Raw genomic sequence first — 20,385 nt, 5'->3', positions numbered from 1 at the left:
AGGATTGTTGCGGGAATCTTTTTTAAGCAGCCGATACAGAGACGCAGTCACACACACACACTGTTCTGCTCATAAAGTGATGTTCTGGAGAGCCGAGCGACGCGTCCGTGACCTTCACACCGGAAAAGCCTCATCCAAAGGAACAGAAATGCCACACACAGAGATTTATCACATCAGATGGGGTTTGTAGCAATGCAAAAATTATTATATTTTTTATTTTTATTTTTTTAAATAAGATCACTAGCATCATCTTTTCTGTAAGATAATTCAAGGGAACTTGAATGGCAGGCTGGGTGAATTTTCTTAAATATTTTTTATTATTTATACATATATATTTATTTATTAATTTATTAATTAATTTATTAATTTATATAAACAAAATAAAATGCATTATAAAATTTTTTTTAAAAATAAATACAATTATTATCCCCTTAATTATTATTATTATAAATGCATAAATATATAACCACATAAATAATCAAATAAACATAAATAATCATCTAAAATAAATTATTTGTGTTCATTGAGAGGAAAACATAACTAGATTTTTAATTCACTTGAATTAAACATCTTAAATCTAAACATTTTAGATTAATTAATGGCCATAATGATTGATTTGGTTGAAATGATGACTTTGAATGAATGAATGAATGAATGAATAAATGAATGTCAGTCTAACGAATGCGGTTTCTCAATATTTCTCCATTTGCTCTAAAATACCAAAAACAGAGTAAAAATGTGTTAATTGAGTGGAAAACAACTAGACATTTAATTCACTTGCATTAAAACATTTTAAATATTAGTAATGGCCATAAAGATTGATTAGCTTTGAAATTACGACTTGTCAAGTTTAATTAACTAATTACTAATTAACTAAATGAATAAATGCAGATATTGATATCATCTACTGTATATCAGTCTATTGGCAATATTTGCTGTTTCTCAATATTTCGCAGTTTGCTCTGAAATGTCTTAAAAATCTATGCGACATCTAAAAAAAAAAGGAAATAGATCCAAAAATGTGTGGAAAACATGCCTGGGTTTAAATGCATTAAACATTTTAAATCAAACTATTTATTCCATTATAAATGGTCTGGCTGAAATAATGCCTGGTCAACTAGTGATTTAATCAATGTCAACATCCCTTTATTTATACGCCTCATCAATATCAGCAGCGATCTGCTTCTGGAAGTCCTTCACGTTCAGGGACGCTGTAAGTAGGTCAGCGGTGAAATTAATTCAGGACAAACGGAGATAAGAAACATTAAATAATGAGCCTGAAAACATCCACCAATCTCTTCAGAGACTCATTGAGTTTCCTTCTTAGAAAGAAACAAACGCTCGGTTACATGATGATGTAAGACGGCTGCAAAACTTCCTCCGACTCCGAGACCTAATCCAATCTAAAGCACAACCTTTTCATTGCAATGCAAGAGCTGGAAATATAATATGATCTATCTCTCAGTGGCACAATAAAACACAACCGTCCCTCCAATCAATCACACACAACTCGAAGGTCAAAACACATTCTCCTCCTTTTACTAACTGAGCTGAATGCATGACATCTGAAAAATAATTCTGTCTCATAAACACCTGAAATGAAGACGATGAGCCGCTTCGGCTGGTGAAACCACTAAACGACCCTTAAACATGAAGCTTGCTTTGGTTACTCCGGTCAGAGACGTACAAAACTACAGACTCAAACTAGTGCAAAATAACCAGTCAAACAGGACAAATCCAGGACTTTCTCACATTCCCTTCATCCTCCATAGAATATACACACAATAAAATATATAAAACAAATAAGGACAGGATATAAACAAAGGACTTCATATATCTCACGAATATCATTAAAGACTTCTAATACTTATACATATATATTGGTTTCTCGTCCCTGCAAATTGCGTATACATACTAATTTTAAATTTCAAGCACTTTAAGAACTTAACCAAACATGCTGATAACAATTTTATTTATTATTAGAATTAAATAAGACATAAAATATACAACTATGTTATGTATACATTATTAAATACATATAAATAAAATATCTATTATTAATATATAATTATATACAATTTTATGTAAATATTATTATTAAATACATATAAATAAAATATCTACTATTAATATATAATTATATACAATTTTATGTAAATATTATTAAATACATATAAATTATAATATGTATTATTATTATTATTATTATTATTAACTAATTATATAAAATATATTTAATATATTATTAGTGGTAGCATTAGTATTTTATTATTATTATTATTATAATAATAATAACTACTACAATTACTACTAACAATAATAATAATAATAATAATAATAATACAAATATTTATTATTTATACACACATAAATAAATAATACTATAACAATATTAATGTTATTGTTTTATTTTATTGTTATTGAATAATATATCATGTAAAACATTGTATAAAGCATTAAATACATTGAAAACAATAATAATAATAAAAATAATAATAAAATAAATAAAATATGAAATACATGTAAATTAACAAAGATAACTATTACTATTATTATTTAGATATCATCACAATCACTTTCAGAAAATTTTTTTTTCAGCTGACGAATGATGAATTGACAGCCAATCAGAATCCATCTGGCAGATCACAAAACTGCAGCGTGCGTTAATAATAAACAAAGTTATCGTCCGCTGATGTGGAAACTAATATAGTTATATGGTTCTTGGTGTGTCCATGCCTTTATGAGTTCGAGGTGTGTGTGTCACATGACTGACCTGTCGTAGCAGTTTATGTCACATGACTGACCTGTCGTAGCAGTTTATGTCACATGACTGACCTGTCGTAGCAGTTTGTCACATGACTGACCTGTCGTAGCAGTTTGTCTCTCATGACTGACCTGTCGTAGCAGTTTGTGTCACATGACTGACCTGTCGTCACATGACTGACCTGTCGTCGCAGTTTGTCTCTCATGACTGACCTGTCGTAGCAGTTTGTCACATGACTGACTGTCGTAGCAGTTTGTCTCTCATGACTGACCTGTCGTAGCAGTTTGTGTCACGACTGACCTGTCGTCACGTGACTGACCTGTCGTAGCAGTTTGTCACGTGACTGACCTGTCGTCGCAGTTTGTCTCTCATGACTGACCTGTCGTAGCAGTTTGTCACATGACTGACTGTCGTAGCAGTTTGTCTCTCATGACTGACCTGTCGTAGCAGTTTGTGTCACGACTGACCTGTCGTCACGTGACTGACCTGTCGTAGCAGTTTGTCACGTGACTGACCTGTCGTCGCAGTTTGTCTCTCATGACTGACCTGTCGTAGCAGTTTGTGTCACGACTGACCTGTCGTCACGTGACTGACCTGTCGTAGCAGTTTGTCACGTGACTGACCTGTCGTAGCAGTTTGTCACGTGACTGACCTGTCGTAGCAGTTTGTCACGTGACTGACCTGTCGTAGCAGTTTGTCACGTGACTGACCTGTCGTAGCAGTTTGTCACGTGACTGACCTGTCGTAGCAGTTTGTCACGTGACTGACCTGTCGTAGCAGTTTGTCACGTGACTGACCTGTCGTAGCAGTTTGTCACGTGACTGACCTGTCGTAGCAGTTTGTGTCACATGACTGACCTGTTGTCACATGACTGACCTGTTGTCACATGACTGACCTGTCGTAGCAGTTTGTGTCACATGACTGACCTGTTGTCACATGACTGACCTGTCGTAGCAGTTTGTCTCATGACTGACCTGTCGTAGCAGTTGAAGTCGTCTAACCAGCATCCCTTCTTCACCAGCTCGATGTTTCCGGAGTTGTTCCTCCAGGAGGCGTAACAGTGCGAGCGTTTGTCTTTCTCTCCCTCACATCTCTCCACACCACTGCGGTTCGTCTTCTCGATCTCCCAGTTAATGTTGAAGTACAAGCATTCGCGAGTCTCCACCTCTCCATGACTGGGTCCTGTTCAACACAAGAGAACGACAGCGTTACAGTTACTGTTCAACATTAGAGAATGACAGCGTTACAGTTACTGTTCAACACGAGAGAACGACAGCGTTACAGTTACTGTTCAACATTAGAGAATGACAGCGTTACAGTTACTGTTCAACACGAGAGAACGACAGCGTTACAGTTACTGTTCAACACAAGAGAACGACAGCGTTACAGTTACTGTTCAACACAAGAGAACGACAGCGTTACAGTTACTGTTCAACACTAGAGAACGACAGCGTTACAGTTACTGTTCAACACAGGAGAACGACAGCGTTACAGTTACTGTTCAACATTAGAGAACGACAGCGTTACAGTTACTGTTCAACACTAGAGAACGACAGCGTTACAGTTACTGTTCAACACTAGAGAACGACAGCGTTACAGTTACTGTTCAACATTAGAGAACGACAGCGTTACAGTTACTGTTCAACACACGAGAACGACAGCGTTACAGTTACTGTTCAACACTAGAGAACGACAGCGTTACAGTTACTGTTCAACACTAGAGAACGACAGCGTTACAGTTACTGTTCAACATTAGAGAATGACAGCGTTACAGTTACTGTTCAACACACGAGAACGACAGCGTTACAGTTACTGTTCAACACAAGAGAACGACAGCGTTACAGTTACTGTTCAACACTAGAGAACGACAGCGTTACAGTTACTGTTCAACACAGGAGAACGACAGCGTTACAGTTACTGTTCAACATTAGAGAACGACAGCGTTACAGTTACTGTTCAACACTAGAGAACGACAGCGTTACAGTTACTGTTCAACACTAGAGAACGACAGCGTTACAGTTACTGTTCAACACAGGAGAATGACAGCGTTACAGTTACTGTTCAACACAAGAGAACGACAGCGTTACAGTTACTGTTCAACACAAGAGAACGACAGCGTTACAGTTCAACACAAGAGAACGACAGCGTTACAGTTACTGTTCAACACAAGAGAACGACAGCGTTACAGTTACTGTTCAACATTAGAGAACGACAGCGTTACAGTTACTGTTCAACACAGGAGAACGACAGCGTTACAGTTACTGTTCAACATTAGAGAATGACAGCGTTACAGTTACTGTTCAACACTAGAGAACGACAGCGTTACAGTTACTGTTCAACACAAGAGAACGACAGCGTTACAGTTACTGTTCAACACAGGAGAACGACAGCGTTACAGTTACAGTTCAACAAGAGAACGACAGCGTTACAGTTACTGTTCAACACAAGAGAACGACAGCGTTACAGTTCAACACAAGAGAACGACAGCGTTACAGTTACTGTTCAACACAAGAGAACGACAGCGTTACAGTTACTGTTCAACACTAGAGAACGACAGCGTTACAGTTACTGTTCAACACAAGAGAACGACAGCGTTACAGTTACTGTTCAACACAAGAGAACGACAGCGTTACAGTTACTGTTCAACACAAGAGAACGACAGCGTTACAGTTACTGTTCAACACAAGAGAACGACAGCGTTACAGTTACTGTTCAACACAAGAGAACGACAGCGTTACAGTTACTGTTCAACAAGAGAACGACAGCATTACAGTTACTGTTCAACACAAGAGAACGACAGCGTTACAGTTACTGTTCAACACAAGAGAACGACAGCATTACAGTTACTGTTCAACACAAGAGAACGACAGCGTTACAGTTACTGTTCAACAAGAGAACGACAGCGTTACAGTTACTGTTCAACACAAGAGAACGACAGCGTTACAGTTACTGTTCAACACAAGAGAACGACAGCGTTACAGTTACTGTTCAACACAAGAGAACGACAGCGTTACAGTTACTGTTCAACACGAGAACGACAGCGTTACAGTTACTGTTCAACAAGAGAACGACAGCATTACAGTTACTGTTCAACACAAGAGAACGACAGCGTTACAGTTACTGTTCAACACAAGAGAACGACAGCGTTACAGTTACTGTTCAACACAAGAGAACGACAGCATTACAGTTACTGTTCAACACAAGAGAACGACAGCGTTACAGTTACTGTTCAACACAAGAGAACGACAGCGTTACAGTTACTGTTCAACACAAGAGAACGACAGCGTTACAGTTACTGTTCAACACGAGAACGACAGCGTTACAGTTACTGTTCAACACGAGAACGACAGCGTTACAGTTACTGTTCAACAAGAGAACGACAGCATTACAGTTACTGTTCAACAAGAGAACGACAGCATTACAGTTACTGTTCAACACAAGAGAACGACAGCGTTACAGTTACTGTTCAACACAAGAGAACGACAGCGTTACAGTTACTGTTCAACACAAGAGAACGACAGCGTTACAGTTACTGTTCAACAAGAGAACGACAGCATTACAGTTACTGTTCAACAAGAGAACGACAGCGTTACAGTTACTGTTCAACACAAGAGAACGACAGCGTTACAGTTACTGTTCAACACAAGAGAACGACAGCGTTACAGTTACTGTTCAACACAAGAGAACGACAGCGTTACAGTTACTGTTCAACACAAGAGAACGACAGCGTTACAGTTACTGTTCAACAAGAGAACGACAGCGTTACAGTTACTGTTCAACACAAGAGAACGACAGTGTTACAGTTACTGTTCAACACAAGAGAACGACAGCGTTACAGTTACTGTTCAACACAAGAGAACGACAGCGTTACAGTTACTGTTCAACACGAGAACGACAGCGTTACAGTTACTGTTCAACACAAGAGAACGACAGCGTTACAGTTACTGTTCAACACAGGAGAACGACAGCGTTACAGTTACTGTTCAACACGAGAACGACAGCGTTACAGTTACTGTTCAACACAAGAGAACGACAGCGTTACAGTTACTGTTCAACACGAGAACGACAGCGTTACAGTTACTGTTCAACACAAGAGAACGACAGCGTTACAGTTACTGTTCAACACAGGAGAACGACAGCGTTACAGTTACTGTTCAACACGAGAACGACAGCGTTAGTTACTGTTCAACACAAGAGAACGACAGCGTTACAGTTACTGTTCAACACAAGAGAACGACAGCGTTACAGTTACTGTTCAACACAAGAGAACGACAGCGTTACAGTTACTGTTCAACACAAGAGAACGACAGCGTTACAGTTACTGTTCAACAAGAGAACGACAGCATTACAGTTACTGTTCAACACAAGAGAACGACAGCGTTACAGTTACTGTTCAACACAAGAGAACGACAGTGTTACAGTTACTGTTCAACACAAGAGAACGACAGCGTTACAGTTACTGTTCAACACAAGAGAACGACAGCGTTACAGTTACTGTTCAACTAGGGCTGGGCGATAAAACGATAACGATATGTATCGCGATAGACACGTAATCAATATCAATAAAAAATGCGTTCGATAAAACGTTCGATAATTATTTATTTATTTTTTTCGTTGGAAGAAACCAGCAAAGCAAGTTTGATTGCATGAACAAAGGCACTCACTCTCTAGTAACTAGATAAAACAGAAAAAGTCAGCTCGCCTGACTTAAAGTCTGACCGTAGTCAGACCAATGTCGTCTGCAGATTATGCAAGACCGTCGTCAGTTTTTCTGTTATTCGCGTGCTTATGCGCTGTTCTAGCTAGTTTCTCAGCGCATACATGTGAAGCTCACATGCACTAAAAGCCTGTCTACCAGCGCCTGAATACTAAGTTATCTTTCGAGTCTTATTTTGCTAATACTGTTATACACACAAGGTTTACATAAACTAGTCGGATATGTCTAAAGTGAAAGCAAACTTGAGAAAATTGAGAGAAAATCTGCTTGTCAAATGCGTGTATAATAGACGCGTCGCGCGCAGCTCTTAAAGAGACAGTAGTAATAGTAAACACGCTGCCGCTTGTCCTTAAAGGGATAGTTCACCCAAAAATAAAAATTATCTCATTATTTACGCACTCTAATGTTGTTCCAAACCTGTATTAATTGCCTTCTAATATTTTCTAATATTAATATTTTGAAGAATGTGGGTATCCAAACAGTAGCTGGTCCCCATTGACTTCCATAGGAGGAAAAATATACTATGGAAGTCACTGGGGTACATCAACTGTTTGGTTACCCACATTCTTCCAAATAACTTTTATTTTCAACAGAAGAAAGAAACTTATTCGAGTTTAAAACAACGTGAGAGAGTAAATTATGAAAATTAGAATTTTTAGGAGAACTATCCCTTTAATGTTAATAAAACAACAAAATGTAAAGAGAAAATCACTCACTGCTCTTGACTAATAACTTTATTAATAGCTTTAATAAGTATCAATGTATAATTTATAGAAAATAGAAAGAAATAGATTTATATAATTTATAGAAAGAAATCGTAATATTATATTTTTGCCATATCGCCCACCCCTTTATAAAGCATTTCTTACGTATTCTTTAATTTTGCACCTTAATGTTAAGAGATAATTGTTAAGTGTTCATTGTGATTTTAGACTTTTGAGTTTTCCATGGTCGTGTTGACATTTCTGCCTTTTTAACTGATGGGATTATAATCAGAGGTAGGTTAAATTTAAAATAAAAAATCTTTAAATGTAATATATTTGTCTCCTGGACTGGTCCTTATTTTAAATATGTTATAAAAAAATTCAATAATTATCGATATCGACCGATATGAAACACTTATATCGTGATACAGTTTTCAGCCATATCGCCCAGCCCTATGTTCAACACAGGAGAACGACAGCGTTACAGTTACTGTTCAACAAGAGAACGACAGCGTTACAGTTACTGTTCAGCACAAGAGAACGACAGCGTTACAGTTACTGTTAAACACAAGAGAACGACAGCGTTACAGTTACTGTTCAACACAAGAGAACGACAGCGTTACAGTTACTGTTCAACACGAGAACGACAGCGTTAGTTACTGTTCAACACAAGAGAACGACAGCGTTACAGTTACTGTTCAACACAAGAGAACGACAGCGTTACAGTTACTGTTCAACACAAGAGAACGACAGCGTTACAGTTACTGTTCAACAAGAGAACGACAGCATTACAGTTACTGTTCAACACAAGAGAACGACAGCGTTACAGTTACTGTTCAACACAAGAGAACGACAGTGTTACAGTTACTGTTCAACACAAGAGAACGACAGCGTTACAGTTACTGTTCAACACAAGAGAACGACAGCGTTACAGTTACTGTTCAACACAGGAGAACGACAGCGTTACAGTTACTGTTCAACAAGAGAACGACAGCGTTACAGTTACTGTTCAGCACAAGAGAACGACAGCGTTACAGTTACTGTTAAACACAAGAGAACGACAGCGTTACAGTTACTGTTCAACACACGAGAACGACAGCGTTACAGTTACTGTTCAACACAAGAGAACGACAGCGTTACAGTTACTGTTCAGCACAAGAGAACGACAGCGTTACAGTTACTGTTCAACACAAGAGAACGACAGCGTTACAGTTACTGTTCAACACAAGAGAACGACAGCGTTACAGTTACTGTTCAGCACAAGAGAACGACAGCGTTACAGTTACTGTTCAACGGCAGAAGGAACATCCATCGAGTCAAAAACACTTGTGTCATATTTAAAGTCTGAATGTTTCTGACAGCCTAAATCAGGGCTGGGTGGAGGAAAAAATTAACAAAAAAATAATCATATGAAATAAAATAAAATAAAATAATAATATTAAATAACATCATTATAATTATAATTAAATAAAATCTTAAACATATACATAAAACATATAGATCAAACAAACAGCAATGTTCTGAAAGCATTACGGTGTTGCAGTTTTCCATTGTTACATTATTACCAATGACTTTAATATGAAGTTCAACATCTGAGACCTTTGACCTGATCCATAATAAACAACCTAATGTTCATGAACAACATCATGACGGATGTGCTGCTTTCAAGAGCAGATTCAAGTGCAGTTAGGGTTTGTTTGACAGAAAACACAGGAATATGAGCTGAATAACAGCAGCCCACTGTTTGTACGTGCTTTATTTTCATGCAAACACACACGATGCCAGCGCCTGCATTTGGACACGAGCCACAGATACAGGCAGAAACACACCGTTTCTCACTCCGTCAAAACAGCACTTCACACGTAACGGACGCGAGCCAAAAACAGTTGAGAAAATATTACTGCAAATATAAAACATCAACCAGATGAGAAGCTGTTTAGGAAAACATCAGTTCTGGCCCGAAACCGTCATCATAAAGTCATCATCATCATACACACGAAGGCTGATCATTACATGGATCCTTTACAGAGACGGCGATCCCAGAATTCACAGCGACAGACTCAACAGTGACAAATATCATATTCTTAATGAGCATTTTCCAGTTAAAATATATCTAAAAAAGCAACAGATAAGATATTGAGACTTGGTTTCAGAGAATTAAGTTAAAAACAAGTTTAAAACAAATCTGCCAGTTCAAGACAAAGCAGGCGAAAAAAATTTTGTGTTGTTGTTGAAAGAAATTAATACTTTTTTTCAGCAAGGATGCATTAAATAGATCAAAAGTGACAGTAAATATATTTATAATGTTACAATAGATTATATTTCAAATAAATGCTGTTCTTTTGAACTTTCTATTCATCAAAGAATCCTGAAAAATAAAATTGATCAGTTTCCACAAAAATATTATCCATCAAATCATCATTTTAGAATGATTTGTGAAGGATCATGTGACACTGAAGACTGGAGTAATGATGCTGAAAATTCAGCTTTGATCACAGGAATAAATTACACTTTACTATATATTCACATATATTGTAATATTGTAATAATATTTCACATTTTTTCACAGTATTTTTGATCAAATAAATGCAGCCTTTATGAGCATATAAGAAACTGAAGTATTCCAAACTTTTGAACATTAATGTATGTTCATGATACAATGAATCTTAATATATTAATATGCAGTGTTGCTGAAGTAAATGCATCATTTTTTACTGGTAAACAAGTAAAAATTACTAATTAAAAGTTTTGCAGTGAAAGAAAATCATCCTAGATGCCGAAACAGGCCTAATTCAACACTGAAAAATTCTATCTTTTTAAGAAATTGTACGTTAGTCACTTATGTAAATCAGTTGTAAATTGTAAATCAGTCACTTATGTGGTTCCATTCACTCAGGAATCTGCTGTCTTAGAAGTGAGCGGCCTAAGTAGACAGCAGACAGAGCCCAAGTGTTCCTGCAAACACCGGGACACTAGTGACGCCACAAAAGGTCTCTGTGAATAAAGTAATGAATAAAGCTGAAGGTTCAGGAGCTTCAGTCACACAGATATGACCGACAGTGACCGGAACGTTAACGACTGACGGGATTGCATCACACACACACACACACACACACACACACACACACGAGCCACGAGAGTTTATCACAGAGCAAAGCTCAAGGGTAGATGAGAGTGTGTTTGAGGTCAGCGACCTTTGAACTCAGACGATACTGAAATGAGGTTATGAAAATGTATTGACATTATCTTCATGATAAATAAGCACATTTTATTACTATAATACACCAAAAAAAAAGTTATTAATAAAATACATTTTATAAATATATATAAATAAATGTGTGTGTGTGTGTGTGTGTGTGTGTGTGTGTGTGTGTGTGTGTGTGTGTGTGTGTGTGTGTGTGTGTGAGTGAGAGAGAGAGAGAGAGAGAGAGAGAGAGAGAGAGAGAGAGAGAGAGAGAGAGAATTTGATATATATACACAATTTATTTACACTTAATTTCTCATTTATAAGCAAGTTATTGCTTGATTTATTACCTTTATTCATACGAGGATTGACTTTATTGTCATTAAATAATCATTTTATTACTAATACAGCTGGGAAAAGTTATTCATAAAAATACAAAAATATGATATATATAGAATTTAATATAGATAGATAGATAGATAGAAAACTTTATATATAATCAAGAAATATTTCAGATGAAATAAATCAAGAAATAAATCTTTAAATGAAAAATTAAATGCAAATTGTCAAATATATATTACGACAATTTATTTCTTGATTTATGACCTAAATTACCTTTATTCATTGGATTGACATTATTGTCATTAAATATATACATGCCAGAATTTCTAAATATGCTTCATTTTCTTTAACCAAAGTTCGCATTGCATGTACATTTATTTCAGACGCTTTTATCCAGTTTACAAATGAGGAATATAGCAAACAATTGATCATAAAAGCCTCAACTTTTGCAATACACAATGTAAAAAGTATAAGAAGGACTAGAAATATAATTGAACTGTATTTTCCACTGATTCTTTATTAGGAAACACTCTAACTCAAAGCATCTCTTCATCGGAGAGTTTCTCCTCCAGCAGGATCAGCGGGACACAAAATAATGAGCTGATGATCATGGAGGTACGAATGAAAAAAAAGAAAAGAAAAAAAGTGCTCATATTTACATATTTTTAAGCCAAAGCGATAACGCCTAACAAGGACGTGGTGCCCTTGAGAAGGAGTCCGTCACAGGCCGGTCAGGGTCACGCGTCGAGCACTCGATCTGATCTCAGATCAGCAGGTTTCCACTCCTGTTTACTATACAACACGGATTTGGCAACATCATCCGCGACAGATGTTCTGGCCAATCTGTGCATTGCGGTTGCTAAGCAACGGCGAATGTGGGAGTAGCGCCTTTCCTCGTCCCCGTAGACAAAACCCTCTCACACACACACACACACACACACACACACACCGCGGATAGTGCTGGAGAAACCAGGGCACACGATGCCAGCGTCCCGTTTGTGTGTTAAACTAGTAAAGCGCACTCATCAGCATTCACAGGCTGCCATGGGGACATTACACCTAATGGACAACAGCAGATGTCAGAGACACAAAGGGAAGTACACACTAAAACACGACTTCAGCGAGAGACCCTTTGAGACGCATGCGAACACATTAACATTATGTAGGCAATATAATTTTAGTGTAACTGGTTCTTTTTTTCCTGCTCTGCTTTTATGAGCATCAGCTGGCACAGATTCACTGGAAAACACTGAGGGCGTTCGGATGAGCCAAATGACGTGTTCCCATGTTCCTGCTCTTACTGTAGAAGATTCATTAGTGCTAACGAGGAAACAGGAAAACGTAACGACTCGCTCCATGTATGAACCGATGTAACTAATGTCTCGTGGACGGCCAATTAGATGTCATGATGATGATTATTAGATGTCATGATGATGATTGCTAAAATAAAGTTCCCGCTTTGGGAATTGTTTAACTCAGAAATGAATTACATTTCATCAATTTTAATTGTCTGCTTGATTCATGTTTAAACTAGTTTCATATTTATTTATATCCCACAATCCATTGCAAACTCACATTCTGATATGACATGTTTACACTGTTAGACTTACATAATTACTATTATATTATTTATTAAACGTTTTGAATTAGTTTTTAAATTTTAAAATTAAGTTTTTTAGTTTTTTAAATACGATAATATTATTTATGTTTTGAATGTTTATATTTTAATATAGTTTTAGTTTTTTATATTTAATATTTAGCATTTAAATACTATTATAGGCTATTATTTATTACTGTTTTGAATTAGTTTATTTATATTTTAAATGTTTATATTTCTCTGTTTTCTATAGTTAATATTTAGTACTTAAATACCATTATACTATTTATTAATGTTTTGAATTAGTTTTCATTTTATTTTAAGTCTTTGTTTTTTTGTAGTTTTACATTTAATATTTATTTACTATTATTCAAAATAAATACTATTCAAATATTTATTCATATTATATTAGTTTCATATAATATAATACTAATTCATCTAATACTCTTTTTTTTCATTTATTTTTCAAAATTTGTATTTAGCTTTAATTTATTTTTATTTCAGTTTTAGTCATTTTAATACTTCAACTTAAATTTTAAGAAAGTTGCCAAGGCAACATTTAAAATTTTCATGATTTAAGTTCAAGTTTTTCATCTAATGCTTATAATAATAATAATAATAATAATATCTTTATTTCAATTAATCAAATAATTTTAGTAAACAATAACACAGCCATGATCAAATCAAGTCCCGCCCAACATTCTTGTTCAATATATCCTGTTTCACCTTTAATTGTCACATTATGAAAGTTAAAGGTTTCAGTTAGGGCTGTACGATATCAGAAAAAAACTGACATTGCGATATTTTGTCTTTCTGCGACATATATTGCGATATAAAAACAATTTCACCAGATGACTTGAATAGCTCTGTGAATCTGCATAGAATATAATAAAACTAATTACAAGCACAGATAAACACCATAGAACAAAGATACAGATAAAATAAGCAGTGCTTTATGTTTTTCAGGTTAGTCTAACAGTATTCAGGTTCAGAAACTGATCAAATGTAAAATAACACTGCATCGTCTTCTCTAAATTAAATATACTTAATCTTTGTTAAAGGAGACATATCATGCTTTTAAATTGTTCCTTTTTACATATAAATCATACATTTGTAGTCTATATAAAGCGGAACTGCAATGCTTGGGTCTGAATTCCTCATTATTATAGCTCCACAGGCCCCTTTTTTACCCCTTTTCTAATGTGCTTCTGAAAGCAACTCGTTTTGGTGCGGTCTCTTTAAATAATATTGAGACACTTCATACCCCGCCCCCTCTCCAGGTTGTAGCGGTGACACTCGGTTCAACTCCACCCCGTTCGGCCATTTTTGTAGTCTGGTAGCAGAGATAGAATTATCTAGCGCACAGAAACTTTTATTCACACGTTATTAACAAAATGTCAACAACGGAAGACTTGTCCAGCCAGCCTTACATGTTCGAGCCAGAGCCGGAGCGAGATGAAAATGAAGACGACGAACCTGCAGAACAACGTCTTCATATGGATGTATCGCAATGGTGTGTTACTGTATTTACACATGAAACTTTGGTCTTCGGACCTTTTACCACCGTGTCGATTTATTTTGATTAATATGTGCGAGGGAGAGAGAGCAAGACAGCGTCTAGTTTGGAGACGGTGAAGTCTTGTTTACACTTTCGCCTGGCTCTGAAGAGAGAGAGTGAGCGCGCGCGCGACCGGGTCTCTCTCTCTGCTCGTTCTTTCAGTTAAACATGCGCCCTGTCACAAGTACAGCAGTTCATCTGCATTAGACGGTGTAATGAAGCGTGTGGGTTACTACATCCAACAACCCAACATTTTAACTTACCCTCTCGTAACTTCTGCATCCTTTAGCTTGGACTACAAAATTGCAGCGAGAAATAATAATGGCGGATTGCTGGAAGTGTTGGGCCGGAAGTCAATGTCCTTATTTGGCAGTTCCGCTGCAAATACTGTGACGTGATAGTTCAAAAAACGTCATAGATAACAGAAAAATCTGAACCGGTTGAAAAATATGACCAAAACAGAATATAAAGATATCAACAAAGCACCTGAAGAGAATAATTTCATCTTTTCTGTACTTCTAAACACTCCAAATATACAACAAAATGCATTTAAGGGCTAAAAAAGTGCATTTAGCATGATATGTCCCCTTTAAAGCTACAAAAGTGATTTTCTCTTTGTCTTTTGTTTGATTAACATTAATGACAGACAACAGAGGAAATATTTGTCTGCTGTCACTTTAAGAGCGAATGCACATGCACACATCTGCTTTCTTTCTCAATCGTTCACGTTAGCGTAAGCCGTAAGCGACTGTGTTTACTCGCTAAGATGGTCATTTTCAAATAATTTTGCATTTATATGCGTTTAAACACAAATATTGGGAGTTCTGAACAGTTCTCCTTCACCTCTTCTTGCGTTCGAATCGTTTTAAAATCACTTGAATGTATAAACTGACAGCACCAAAAACATGTGCAACTGATAAACTTTCACTCTTTGATGGATAAACTTTGCAATTAATCCGAGAATCACATGCATTTCGAGCTGACGTGCCTCGTCCGTACGGATCAACTGCGATCTTGACTTTGAGGATGCACACGTCGCAACATCACTGCTAAAACGATATATCGAAAAGATATATCTGGGACATAAAGATATATGTCCAAGTTTCAATGCATTTCAAGAGTTTAGCAGCTCTAAACGCAATAATTTCAACCCCAAACACACATTTCTCCACCAGATGTTTAATCACTAAATCAAACCGACAAAACAGAGGCACGTTCACACACACACACACACACACACACACACACACACACACACACACACACACACACACACACACACACACACACACACACACACACACACACACACACACACACACACACACACACACACACACACACACACACACACACACACACACACACACACACACACACACACACACATCTTTCCTGAAAGTGAGACGTGAACATATTCCTACAGGGACGCGTTCAAAGCGCCGCCTCACATTTTCCTTCTTTTAATTAAACGGTGACAGTAATTGTTTCCTCATTAGTGTGTAATTGATGAGGACTGTAAGAGGGCAGATCGGGCGAGTCTCTCGGCAAACACGATAGAAAAGACCAATTATCAACATCAAGATATTCAGAGCCGAACAAACACCGCGACTGCTGCAAAACATTGATTTTACAGTCAAACTAATGTGTGTGGAAGCCGCAAAACATTTGCTGTTTTTGTACTTCAACTCGAACACGTCTCTGGAGTGAAGAGCTCTCGACCGGCTCTTGTGAAGAGAGGAGGTCTGGATCTGATTTAACTGTCAGACACACTACTGTGAACACACACACAAATCTCCCCAAATACCACCTCCACATTCCTGACGAGGCCTCGGATGCTAATGAAAACCAGACGAGGGAAAACCACGAAACACAGCGGACCAATGAAGACGCCTGAAAGCTTCTGTGTGAACAAACCACAGAAAACATCCAACACAATCTGAGCCGTCATGCACAACACATCTCTCATGATTCAAGTCAGTTTAACAGTGTCAATGTTGCATATCATCAATCAACACTGATCAGAGTAATGATGACTCTCATCTTCTGTCGAGCTGCTTTACAGCTGAAACTCAATTAGTTTCATAACTGATTCATTTCACAACATCAATATTATTTTCTTGTTTACCAGCTTTGAAACACTCTGTATTATATGGTTTTTGGACTCGACAAAAGACCACAAGAACATTGTGATGTATGGCAAGCCGTTTTAACTTTTATTCATTTCCGGGATACTTCTTGATATCAACAATTCAATTTTTACTGGTAAAAACTATAATTGTTGATATCTGTAATTGTATTTTCACTAGTGAAACGTCACCATAGGCTGCCATTCAAAATCCATTGTTGATATCAAGAATTGATTTCTTTCTTGTTGAAATTCCAATGTCACATTATCAGAAATACAATTCTTACTAGTAAAAATCTTTATTTTTGATATCAAGAATTAAACTGTCACTAGTTGAAATGTCTATTGAATTGCTACTAGTAACAAATGTTCATTTTTGATATCAATAATTCAATTTTCACTAGTAACAATGTTAATTTCTGATATCATGAATGTGATTGTTACTAGTAAGAAAGCCATTTTAGATATCTGAAATAATATGAAAAATGAAAAATTTTACTAGTAGCAATTCAATTGTTGATATCAAGAATAGACATTTCAACTAGTGACAATTGAATTACTGATATCTGTAATTCGCATATTTACTAGTAACAATGTAATTATTGATATCAAAAATTATATTTCTACTAGTAAGAAATCAATTCTTGATATCAACAATTGATTTTGAATGGCAGCCTATGGTGACATTACACTAGTGAAAATACAATTACAGATATCAACAATTCATATACTGGAAATTAATAAAAGTTAAAACGGCTTGCCATAGTGACCCTAACTAACCCTAACGCAAAATGTTCACATTAATATTATATACATCACACATCTGAAATGTATGGAAGCTTTTTCCCCGTCACAGTATAAACGCAGTAAACACTGATCATTTAACCTGGAAAACAAATCCAAATACACGTTTGTACTGGTGGAGATCTAGTTTACAGCCTCAAACCCAGTTTGATCCCACTAACCTCTCAAACTTTGGCTAATCCAGTGATTAGTTCTTCCTCAAAGTGCTTATTGAATCAAACTGGAAAATCCTGGTGTGATTGTTTGTGTGCCGGAGTGATATAAAGTTGTGTGATATACATCAGTGGGCGTGATGTCTGAAGAGGAGATTAACTAACAGTGACGGGTTTATCGGGTTCATTGCAGAGTTTCTGACAATCCTCTATTACACATATTCATCTCGACAACCGCCTGTCCTTCTCCTACACAGAACCAACAAAGCCTGAAGACATCTGTGCGCATTTTATATAGATTAACCTCAGTGTCTCAGTTTATTATGAGTTCTGTATGTTATTTCACTCGCAAAACACAAATAAGATGCACTACTGTTCAGAAGTTTGAGGCGTATGTGAAAGAAAAAGTCTCCTTTATGCTCATAAGGCTGCATTTATTTGATCAAAAACACAGTAAAAATCTGATATATTATTACAATGTAAAATATCTGATTTCTATGTGAATATACAGTAAAGTGTAATTTATTCCTGTGATCAAAGCTGAATTTTCAGCATCATTACTCCAGTCCTCAGTGTCACATGATCCTTCACAAATCGTTCTAATATGATGATTTGATGCTCAAGAAACATTTATGATACATTTGATGTTCCAGGATTCTTTGATGGAATAGAAAAGTTCAAAAGAACAGCATTTATTTGTAACATTTGTAACATTATATATGTTTTAACGTCACGTTTGATCAATATAAAGCATCCTTTTGAAGTTTGACCCCAACTTTTGAATGGTAGAACTACTAAACCAACCAGTACATGTCTAAATAAACAAGGACAAACAATGAAGAGACATTTTTCCTTTTAAATATCTTTCAATTAATTCACATGCAAGAGTCTTTTGAAAATCTCATCATTATCTGAATCTTTAATCACTCCATCAGAATAAGTTATTTCACGGACAGATGCAAACTAAAGCCAAACACGTGTTTGATTTCTGAAAGATCCAATATCGCTGATGTCAGTTAAAATTATTCATTGTTTCTATGACGTCTGTGGGATAAAATTACAAAGTGAATGATTTAATCCTCAAAAAGCGTTTCACTAAAGAGTTTGTGGGAATGATCTCTCAAAACGAAAAGTATGTGGAGCCGGATATATTTAGAAACAGTTGCATTTCACCTCATCACTGTGTGTTATTCCCAACCCAGGCAAACTTTCTTTACACGCTCAAACAAATTAGATAAAAATACACAAAAAAAACAAGAGTTTGAAAGCATTTTATCGCTCCTCAGGGAAACAAGTGGAGAGAGACACCGGCTCCGTTCCAAACCTCCAAACATTATTTTGGTCAAAATGTTTTAAGGCACATTGCATGTGTTTTCTACAGCGGGAGGATGAAGCGCAGCGCTGATGAACCTGGCTGTGAAAGCCTTATTTCGGAAAGATAAACTCCCACGAGTGCTCCAATAAACGCTTGGCAGAACCGCACGCTACATGAGAAACACCCCACAGACACAGACAGGAACGTGGGATCGTGAGACTGATCGTAAATGAGCATCTCTGTGAGATCAGAGAGTCAGGAATCACTAGTCATAGTTCACTGTACTAGAACTGGAACTTTGGAAATTGTAACACAAACTAATGGATGGACAACAAAAACCCACAAATCCAATGTAACCAATCACAACATAAGCTTGAAAAAGTGGTTGATTTTCATTAATCAATCATTGCTGTCTCTCCGAGTACTCAACTCATTCTCATCCAGAATAAATAAACACACAAGATTTACACATCAGAAACTATTAACAGCGTCCAATTTATGAAATCTACTGCAGTCCGTCATTAATGATAATCAAACAGCAAATGACCAAGGAAAATCACTCACTGATCTTAAGTAGCTTTAATAAGGATTCATCTATATTTAATGTGTGCAATAAGACTATACAGTGTTATTTTACATTAAATTACTCAATGTTTTGATGTAAACTATTATTACTTCTCTGAATACCACTATTAGCACATCTTCCTGAAAAACTTCTAACGGTTTATTTCATTTGTATTTTAGTTCTGTTGGTTTCTTTGATCTTATTGTATTGCTGATTGTTTACTCTTATGTAATTGTTTCTTACATTAGTTATAGTTTTTGCTAAAGTATAAGTGAAAAGTTTCACTGATATTTAAAATGACTCATATCGTGAAATAAGACTTTGATCATATCGCGATCTTGATCTTAAACGAGACTACGAGGAATCACTTCAACACTGAATCCAGCGATGAACTTCCACTACACAGAGAAACTGCAGGAAAACACACACCTTCCCTTGGCTTATGAACAGATGACATCATCAAGCCTCTGCCAGCTCTGGCTGGAGTGTATTTGCTTATTTTAGCCTCGGCGTCGAGTCCCTCGGGCAGGACGGGTCCCGGCTGAGACACTCGGC

The 20,385-nt window shown here is 36.5% G+C and overlaps 1 protein-coding gene across 1 annotated transcript in view; it reads right to left on the bottom strand.

Moving 5' to 3' along the window:
- The window catches only part of acvr2ba (activin A receptor type 2Ba), a 54,030-nt gene that overhangs the window by 13,047 nt on the left and 20,598 nt on the right, over nt 1-20,385 (bottom strand). The window contains exon 2 of the mRNA XM_082183483.1: nt 3,739-3,946. Within this exon, the coding sequence (XP_082039609.1) occupies nt 3,739-3,946 (208 nt within the window). The remainder of the gene's footprint in view (nt 1-3,738; nt 3,947-20,385) is intronic.

The sequence above is a fragment of the Leuciscus leuciscus genome, assembly GCF_965113295.1.
Source record: "Leuciscus leuciscus genome assembly, chromosome: 11".
Lineage (NCBI taxonomy): Eukaryota > Metazoa > Chordata > Actinopteri > Cypriniformes > Leuciscidae > Leuciscus > Leuciscus leuciscus.
The sequence above is the reverse complement of the archived record's forward strand: the minus strand, read 5'-3'. Positions and strand labels throughout refer to the sequence as shown.